At 37.6% G+C, this 10,609-nt stretch overlaps 2 protein-coding genes across 2 annotated transcripts; one reads left to right on the top strand and one right to left on the bottom strand.

Moving 5' to 3' along the window:
* Nucleotides 1–4,792: 4,792 nt before the first annotated feature.
* LOC126792467 (F-box/kelch-repeat protein At3g06240-like) lies at nt 4,793–6,103 on the top strand. The gene has a single exon (XM_050518883.1). The coding sequence runs from the start codon at nt 4,793–4,795 to the stop codon at nt 6,101–6,103; it is 1,311 nt and encodes a 436-aa protein (XP_050374840.1).
* Nucleotides 6,104–6,351: 248 nt separating this feature from the next.
* Nucleotides 6,352–9,325, bottom strand: LOC126792466 (protein NRT1/ PTR FAMILY 2.13-like). The gene is given in 5 exon segments (XM_050518882.1): nt 6,352–7,021; nt 7,819–8,016; nt 8,149–8,267; nt 8,270–8,716; nt 8,933–9,325. Coding segments are annotated over 5 exon segments (1,827 nt in total).
* Between the last annotated feature and the right edge of the window lie 1,284 nt (nt 9,326–10,609).

The raw sequence follows: 10,609 nt of genomic DNA, 5'->3' as shown, positions 1-10,609 counted from the left end.
AACGTGAGGGATGATTAATAGGGGATACATACAGTAATTTGTTAATGTTTTCGTCTTGCTTTCCAATTAAGCGAGTAATTATCTTTCTTTTTGTTAATGATTGATAGTAATTTCAATTTTTTTTATTGAATTATATTATGTTAAGTGAAATACATGCACCATTATATGTAAAAGAGAGCCAGAAAATGACAAGTATTAACAACCAACGTTCTACTATGAAAGTAGGGAAAAAAATGTGTTCCATACCAAGTTACAAACTAGCCAGGTCGCTTGAAATTTTTGTTACTTATATTTTAAGCAGCATGAGGATTCAAACGATGTTTGCCTCATCAAAATCTTGTTTAAAGAAAACTTCAATCTGAAAGTCCGAACTGAACAAATGACCGGATAAAAAAAGTTTTATTTAGTCACGAAAACCCTTATATGTTGGAGTGAATTTCTTTGTGTATGCAAAATTTACTTGCACCAAAATATTCACTAGTTATTGAGAATCTCCCTTATTTAAACATGAATGGTGATTGTTATAGTGCAATCTATCGCTTATGTTGTAATATCCAATATCATACATATGATTTCATCCATAATGAGTTGAAAATTATAACTATCAGCTTAATTCTCATCGAGACAAGTGGTTTGGTATTTTAAAGAAAATTTAGACATGTGATATACTCCTATAAACCTATTAACAGTTTTCAATGTGATTTTGTAATTGAAAAGTTTGAAATGACTTATTCCTATAAAAGTATAAAACATCCGATGAAGAGATCTCTCAATGGAAGGAGCATACTATAGAAGGAGCATAATATAGAAACCTTTAAGACACAAAAAGTACGATTTCTATTTCCATTTCTTTTGCTCTTCCTCTTTAACATGGAACAAACAATACATCTCCACAGGAACAATCTTCTGTACAACTCAAATGTGGTCTTTAAACTAAACCAAAACTGTGTCCAATACAGAACACGATTACAAAGCTCTGAGACCATGATATCTCTACAGAGATGTGCTACCCGAACACTGAACACCACTTCCGGCAATGTATAGAGGGTAATGGTAAATCCGTTCAGATGCTCCCTCCTGTTTAATTTTCTCCAAGTAATCACGTAAGTCCACAACTGCAATCTGTCTCTCGATTGCATTGATACTGGGCTGCAGATTCACCAAACCAAAACTATATATGAAAACACTGACTGTGTAAAATAAAATTACAAAAAGAAATTTTATGTATAAGACTTGGCTGCCAGCCTGCCACATCTACATGACTGAAAACAATCTGACCAGTGTTCATTCTTGTATTACTTCCAAATATTATTTCTTTTGTTAGAATGCTCAAACAAGGTGATTAGAGCCCAGCAAACAAAAAGGGAATTCAGAGAAACCAAGCCGAAACAACTACATTAACCACATAATGAAGCAGCTTTTACAAACTTAGAGTGAAATGAGAGAACAAGAAGAACAGAAAAGTAAAGAGAACTGCAGATAAGATAGCTTGACACAAACCTTGTTGAAAGTTGCAGTTAAAACATGTGGGGCTATTATAGGATTAGTAGTCTAAAACCTTTACACTAGACCTCATGATCAAACACATGAGTTTTACAGCCTATATCATCATTATCATGATTCCTAAAGTGACCAGAACTGAACACTATACTACATGGGCGGATTTTGGTGTGTATCTATATCACCCATCTCTTCATCAGACAGTATGCCTCTTAGGTGGTTCTTCGTAAAATTACCCATTCAATATTAACCTGAATGTTTGCAGGATCATCAGTGAGCTGCCTTGCTTTTGCATCCTCGACCAATGTTTCACCCTCAGCAACAACAAGCTACAAATAGTCAAAAAATATCAGTGCATTGCAAGAATAAAGCAGCTAAGGTAGTAGAACAGAAGAGGTGAGGGAACTTACTTCTCTAAATGCTAATGAGAATGATGAAGGGCACAGAGGTGCGTTATGGAAAAGTTCAAACAATCTACAAAGATCCTCCACCTTGACATAAAAAAAAAGTCGGCATTATGAACTTGCAGCATGAATGCTAGATTACATATACCAGCAGCGGATAACATACATTTGTGGCATGGAGCCGAGCCACCGCCAACAACTCCTGTTGAATAATCTACAAGTCAAATATGCAGTTATAAAAAGCATCAAATTTTATACAATAGAGGGTCAAGCATGAATGTCTATAATAATGCAGCAACCAACCAAAATAGACCCACTAGCCCCCTTAATTCTGTTGCATGAATTCAATATATACACATCAACTAACCTGAACCACACTCTGCTCATTGGTCGGACGTAGGTACCAACTAACTGCGGCTCCCTTTCTCAAGCATTCTTCTACCTGCAAACTCAGAACAAAGTATTAGACCAGTCTTAAAATGAGAACACACACGGAACCAAATTCAGATGACAAAATTCACCTTTGCAATATATTCTGAACAAGAACTTTTAGAACCCCACTTTGATGCTTTCCTGGCATAGAATGCCCTGATTTTTTCTATAATTTCCTTCTCTAAATTATCTCCAAACCCTATCTCAACAGAGCCATAGATATTCATGATTTTCTTTAGCAGTGAGGTATCAATCAGCTCTTCCTCCAGTTGGTCACCAATCTGAACAGAAAAAAAAAATTGCTATACAACTTTTCATGCAACATACAACAAGATTTAAAAAATTATAAGTTCTTACCAATGGGAGAACAGCATTTGTGACATTAGCTTGTATTTTCAGAAAGACCTGCCAAATTAATAAAGTAAATTAGAATAAAATATAGAATTGCCATCATTAAGGACCTAAAGCGTGACAACTTACCATGTCCTTGAACATTTCACGTCCAATATCTTTTAGGGAGAGTCTACTATGTCATCATCTTTGATGAAGCTGTCATGCAGCCAGTAAAACGTACGAGTCATCCACTTGACCATAATCTCCTGATTGTTCCAGCGGTAAATCAGCTCCTGTAAGAGAAGGAAACACCTATGGACTATGGTATATATAAAACATAAACATTATACTCGACAGAGTTACAAAATATAACAGTAGAAATTTCATTTTCTTATCCCTGTAAACATGTAGATCTGATATATTTCCAAGCATTTTTCATACATGTGTTCACACTGTCTAGGACCAGCAGGAAGATTCCATTACAGCACTGTGATGGCTTATTAAGGAAAACCTCACAAGTACAGAATCAGGCATACTCAGTAAGATGAACTAACTGCAGACAATCTAATACAGCTACTTTAAGTGATTAAGTCGGAAGGTGCATAAGATGAACTCAGTGTAAAGTTTCGCTACGGTGTTTTCAGAATATCGATTTAGGCCTCCCAATTCAAAAGCATCAACTTTGCTACTGTAACAAACGGTTTTGAATACCACTACCTCAAACTAATGTTAATAAATCAAAACAAAAATGAAGATTAAACTGTAAAGAAAAACGAAATTTCTGCGGACAGTAATCTTACACAGAATAAAGGATAACTCTACCAGTTCATCATAGCTCTGTTTGTCGAAATAGCTCTCGAATTGCACCCGGTAATCCATCCAAAGTCTTGTAAAGCTTTTTGAGACTCGCGTTCCATGAGACCCAAGACTTCGAATGACCGATCAGGCAGCATGTTGACCTGAAAATGTAGCACACCAAAGCCTAAGCGAGTCTCAGCAAAGCCTAATTTGGTAGGTAAAGCCGATAAATTCCAATATCAAAAGTTCTAACAGTTAAAGGTCCGTCGTTTACCCATGCATCTCTGGTTGATACTTTCTTTCCTATTCCTCTCATTCCAAGAACAAGTGCGGGCACTGCTTTCTCCATTTTCTTGATTTTCTTCTTCTTTGCAGGGAACTGAATTTGATTGAGGGAGGAACAAGAGACCTACCTCACACACACAGACAGAGTTGGGGCAATCACATGTGTATTCAACTACTACGAGATATGTGATTATGTGATATGATATGGAGTTGGAGGAACGATAAATTAATCTCATGATTTGGTTATGTTTGTGTGCGAGTATCTGTACATCATCATGATTTGGTTAGTGATCAAGTACTATAAGGTATCACTCGGATGAAGATACCATAATTGGTGATACGCAATACAATTTTCCATCAAGTTTATGACAAAAGATGAGGATTATATTATGAATATTATTCGATCGTTGGCGGAGTCATTACACATCTCTTTATTTTTAACTGGGTCATAATATGAGCCTGATTTAGGGCATGAAGGACATTATTGTGGCTAGGGCACCTGGTGAAATTCCGAGTTGGAACCATTTCACATGGGATCCGTCAGGGATTAGTCCCACGCCGGAAATATTACTTTCGACCGTGGGGATATCCTGATGCCCGGTTTCTAAATTGGCATCTCCGCTTCGGTATGTAACGGTGTACTACCGTGGAGCATTTGAGGGTTGTCTTCCGCTGAGTTTGTCTTCGGGTCCCATATAAGAAATGTCTGGGAACTGAAAATAAAAAAAATATTATGAATATTATTTTTCTTCCTCCTTTGATCCGGAAACCCCATATATTGACATGCAGTAGGTCAATGGCCAAGTGTTACTTTGGATTTTCATTCAACTTCAAATACATACACGGTTAGGACTTGGGACCAGTTTAGGATTTCCTATTTTCAGGTGGAAGAGGAAAATTTTATTTCCTTTGCATATACAGAAAAGGAACTCATTAAACAACCATCAACGAAACAACCTCTGGATTAACAGTAGTTTTTCTATACGGTCTGGTTGGGAGCTTACAATCCATCATACAGTTTTGTCGCCTGGACGCTTGGCATGGAGGTGAGGATGAGGAACTGCAAAGCTAATAGCCACAGCCTTCCGGCCCTTCCAGTCGAGGTCAAGGAGGATATTCTTTCACGGCTTCCGGTCAAATCCTTATGCCGATTCAGATGTGTTTCAAAATCATGGCATTCTCTAATTTACGGCCCCAAATTTGTCAAACTGCACCGTGATAAAACTTTTCAGAATGAGCATGTATTCCGCCAAAGACAAAGAGTCATCTATACCGGTCACAACCAAACGATCCTCCCAAAACATGGGAACACTTGGCCATTTTCCCTTTACTCTTTTGATCTCAATTCGAATATTGAAACTCTGAATGAACATGATATTGTACCCACAAAGCTCGACTGGGTTTTCAGTGAATTGAAACATTTTGAAATCAGCTGGGCGTCTCACTGCAATGGCTTGTTGCTTTGCAAATTACATGGACAATTGTTGAACGGAAAATACATGGAGTCTCTATTATATATGCTTAACCCTGCAACCAGGAAATCAAAGGAGTTACCTCCGCCACCAGATCTTACAACGAGGCCTCTTCGGCCTCTTCTTTATGGGTTCGGATTTGATCACTCCATTGATGATTACATAGCAGTACATGGAAAAGTGTATAGACATAATGGTCACCTTGTTACTCTATTTAGTGTCTACACCTTAAAAACTGGTCATTGGCGAGTGATTGAGAAGCAATTTCCCTATAGTTATTCTCGTTGTTGTTCAAGTCATGGTGGTATCTTGTTGAATGGTAGCTTTCACTGGTTGATGTTCAACAATCCCCCATTTCAAGGAGGGCCAACGATGCTCGTATCTCTCCATTTAGCAGAGGAGGAGATTCGTGAAATTCCATTGCCGGAATCATTTCCAAGCTACTTAAATCTCGGGGTCTTCAGGGAAGAGAGGCTGTTTATAACAGTGAATACACCAGGACTGTGTAATCACATCTGGGTCATGATGGAGTATGGAAACGTAGAGTCTTGGACTAAAGTTAATGTGAGGGTCTCCATTCCGAACTACTTATCAAGGTTTTGTAACTGGGACCAATCTTGGGATTTGGGAGTGCGGGAAGAAATGCTATCACTTTACAATAGAAATGAAAATTGCCATCTCATGCAAGCAATCCGTGGAACTGGCAAAGTTGAAAGTGTTGGAGTTTACTTGGAGAGCCTTGCTTCGCTTAATGATGGAGAAGCTGATCTACTTCTTCAAGAGCCTAGCAATGGCAGACGCAGACAATTATGTAGATGGGGGGCAAACAGAAAGAGAAGGTTAACCATTCCAGTAAACAACATAAAACCCCAGTCCTAGAGATTTATTATTCCTTTGTTAAATTGTTGTAGGTAGCATATATATTGGAGTTCATAACAATGGCCAATAGGTAGTATTAAGCAGAAAATCTTACAGGCACGACGTGTATGAGCGTACTAGTGTGTATCTTCTTCTTTTTTCCTGAAGATCAGTGTAATGTATACCCAAGTTATTTGAGGATTAGATTCTGGTTCGAACACTCACCCACGTCACCATATTTTACATTTACATACTATGATAAAGGTTCCTTAAACATCAGGGACTATTTCTATCGCCTTCACACTAACCTTATATCTATATCCACAAGCACAGAACAAAAGGTAAACAAAATTCAGCATCCCCAACCCAGCTATCAAGAAGTAGAAGTAGTCCAATCTGCCAGCATTAATATCATTATCCAACCAGCTGGGTTGGCCATGCTTTCCGGTAACATTGTGCACAACGGTCACCACCAAACTACTTATATAAGTAGCACCTGCCATGCAAAGATAGATTAGGGAGTTCCCAATACTCTTCATCTTCTCAGGGAACACTTTGTTATAAAACTCGATGTGCCCAAGAGCCCCAAACACCTCACTGAGCCCCAGAAGCACTAGTTGAGGAATCGACCAGAAAATAGACATGGGTGCAACCCCAATTGGTGTTTCAACATGTAATGTAGCCATGTTTCTTCTCTTTTGCTCAACCAATCCAGCCACCAACATACATAGAATTGAGAAGACGTACCCCATTCCTATTTTTTCCAGAGTTGGGATCCCATCTTCATATCTAGTGATCTTCTTCGGGGCTGGTTGTATAACACTGTCGTACAATGGGAGCCATATGATTATAATGCTCAATGACATTATTTTTATTGAACCTGCAGGCATTTGGAGTTTTGTTCCAATGCGACGATCCATTGTTAGGGCTTGTGATACTGAATGTATATATATTGAACTCCATATAGTTGATGAAGATCCAAAGGTGTGGAGGACAAGTCATGAAGATTTGATATGCAAAAGGAGAATTGAAGTTTGTTTCCTAATTGGACTATGAAAAGATTATGGTTTGTTTTTCCTACCAAAGAAGTCTCCACCGATTTGATTATGGGTAGATTGATATATATTTGGGTATATAGAGATTGTTATAGAAAAGAGATTTATTTTAAAAGGTGTATTCCATATTTATATGGATTTTTTCCTTTTTTTTAATCTAAAGTTGTATTAGGAAGGGATTTGAGCTTAATACCTATTTGTGCTAGGATTTAGAGGATCTTGCTTTGAGTTATATAAAGGAGGTATATATATGTAGTGGGGTGTGGTGAGGCAGAAGGGAATCGAGCCTCCCAAGAGATACACGGACAAGAAACAATAGAAGAAATAAGGTGAAACCAAAGAGAAGAAAATTCACAAAAATGAGAGCTTAATGCTAGAAAATCTGTGTGACTCCATTGAAGACCTTAGTGGCAACGTCAACGTTCTTAATGAAGTTGATCATCCGTGTGACTACAACGATATTAGTGAAGTTGTATCGACACTTGAAGCAACGATCTTAGTGAGTTTGTTTCATACTTGATTGTGACTATCAAGTAAGAAATATTTTTACTTTTGAGAATAACATTATTATTGATTAAGGTGTAATCATTGTAATATCATTTATTCAATAGAAAAGTAAAATTCTTCTACATATTCCGCTGCTATTACTCGTTATTGTTCTATCTTGTATTTTCAGATACCATAAATGTTCCTTCTTGTACCAACACGAGCAGGAAGATGCCACCAGATGCCCATATTGGGATTGTTTTTATCACACACATGGCATCTTCAACTTGTTGGATGGTGCACAGCCTCAATACATTTGCAGAAAATCCATTTTTAAGTTCATCATCCACCACTAGGGCTGCTTTCTTCAAGAAGCGGAGGTGCAGCAAAATACTAATCTAATTAGTAAGAGTACTGATGTAGAGGCAGATGATGATTTTAACACAGAATTTTAATCATGAAACACTTGTTCCTTCAGCTAATTTAAGGCAAATTAATATAAATTGAGAGAGACATAAATGTTACCTAGATCGAGTAGGCAGAGGAAGCTTGGACAATACTGCATTCCCATCCAACGAAACATCGAACAGAACACCGTGTACCCTTTCATCATTTAGAAGCTTATGATGGCGCTTCTTGTATGCAGAGCAACCACTACTTGTGCAAAGCTTAAGAATATGCTTCCTTCTGGCTTCACCCACACACACATATTCGATCCATCCAAAAATAGTGGAATTGCACATAAAATCATCAGCAGGGTGGGTATGCCAAATCCCAGAGCCCAATTCACAGAGTCTTGAATGTAGACCAGGAAGACTTGATTGATCCACACAACTACTGTAGCTGAGGTATAGTACCAATTTAAGAAGCTACGGGTTGCTAGTCTTCCTTCCATAGTTGAAGTATCAAACTGGTCAATTCCAAAGGGGAGGCTGCATGGCCTAATCCTAGCGCTGCCTGTGCCTAACCAGCTTAACCCCATAATCAAAATCCACAACTGAAATTTTGTGTGGCCAATGCACTGCTGACCAAGATCGCACCGCGGAGGCCGCAGTTGTGGCACGAAAGCTGTCACAGTCAGTGTCACCATGCCCTACATGTTAATAAGGTGGTATACTTACATTAGATCGTTTTTTACAGTGATTTGTTTCATTAGGGAAGGAACTAAGGGCTCAAGAATCCGAAAACTAAATCTCAAACTAGTTAAATCTATCTATTAAGCAACAATTCGTCAAATGCACCATTACACCTTAAACATAGTATGAGAAGTAGTTCATATCTATAAGTAAAGTGTGTTAAGTTTATTTACCAGAAGACTTGCAAAGGAAGCGAAAAGAATCGTTCGGAATTTGCCAAGGTAGGTATCAGCAAGAGAAGCACCAAGAACGGTGAACAAACAGAGAGCACAAGTCCAGAGAGCGAGAAGATTTGCAGCAAAAACCTGATCCATGTGTTATTCCCTCACCAAATACACCATCAAGTTTGTTGTGAGCCTATAAGTTGACATCTTCTCGATAGCTTCGTTCCCCAAAATGTAAGGCATGGCCTTCCATCCGGGCTTTGTAACCACCTCATCGTCATTTTCCTCATGTAACAGAAGTGAAGCCTCTGAAGAAGAGGAAGAATAAGCAGTGCGTTTTGATCTGGAACAGCAGCAGAAGTTGGAGAAGAAATGAGGGCTTCTTATTCTCTCCCACACCATCTTTGCTGGCTTCGATGGTTGGACTCTCAGGTCTTCATGAACTAGTGTATATCTTCTTCAGATTTAAGCAGGGATCAATGCAAAGTTGGTAAATCAACATTCCATAGTGGATGGGTTACAAGTGTAAGCCGTGATTTTCTAATAATGGACACGTTGTGTGAAGCTGAACACTTGTAGCATGAAAAATTACCGAGGTCATGGTACGTGTCCACAAAGACCATGCAAATTTACCTCATATTAAGGAGCCGACTGCACCTTTGGCACAGAAGTCTGGGCAACTTTTTTCAACGTTTTTTCCTGTTATTTTACAAAGTGCATGGACAATACTGAGAGTTTCAAGAAATTAAAGAACGGAAACTTCTAACTCTGTTAGAAGCCGACCAAAACGTTAAGGAACAAACAAGACAAATGAGAAAGATAAACCTTGTTTTCCTGCATAAAAAAGGATTGGGATATAGGAGGAATAGATTAGATATCTCTGGAGATGGAAGCTAGCATGTATGGTTGCCTTAGTCTCCAAATGTCAGAGCCGGTTTCACTGTCCTAACTCCTAATATTGAACTCCAAATTATATCCTAGTTAGTGTTTGGCTATTTGGTTTATTATCCTTTGTCCTAGTATATTGAATTTTATGTGCAAAAGACCTTGTAGATCAGTTGGACTTCGACTTCAAATTCCTTAAATTTGACTGTTTGACATATTAAAATATATGTGTTGATTGAAGTACATTAATTCATACAATAATTTAGTAAAATAACTTTTTTTCTTATCGAATAAGAGTGCAATCGCAAATCTCTACTACTATAAAGCGAACATTAAAAAAAACATCAAATTATGTTTTGCCCAAAAATGTATTTTTATTAAACACAATTACCCAAAAAGATTGTATTAAAAAATCAAAACGGATAAGTCTGCAAAAAATAAAATAAAATATGTAATGACAAATAAAGTTTTTTTTTTGTCATCTTTATATAATAATTCGTGCGATAAATTAATACGTGCATCGCACAGGTACAAATTTAGTATCATGAAAATAAACATGAAATGTAGAAGATGAATGATTAAGTCCTAACATTTAACTGCCTTTAATCAGGTCAGTTCCTTTAATAAGTTTGATTGGTCTTATCAGTTATCCCAAACACATCCTTAATGATCGATCATTTAGTTTTCTTTGTCCAAAATCCAAACACTTCTTGTTATTTTCCTTAATTCTGCCAAACCAAACACGTCCTTGAGAAATACAGAGAAAAAATAAAAGCCAAACCTCTCACTCTCAGTATAACC

The sequence above is a fragment of the Argentina anserina genome, chromosome 4, assembly GCF_933775445.1.
Source record: "Argentina anserina chromosome 4, drPotAnse1.1, whole genome shotgun sequence".
Classification (NCBI taxonomy): domain Eukaryota; kingdom Viridiplantae; phylum Streptophyta; class Magnoliopsida; order Rosales; family Rosaceae; genus Argentina; species Argentina anserina.
This window is presented reverse-complemented; position numbering and strand designations above follow the sequence as displayed.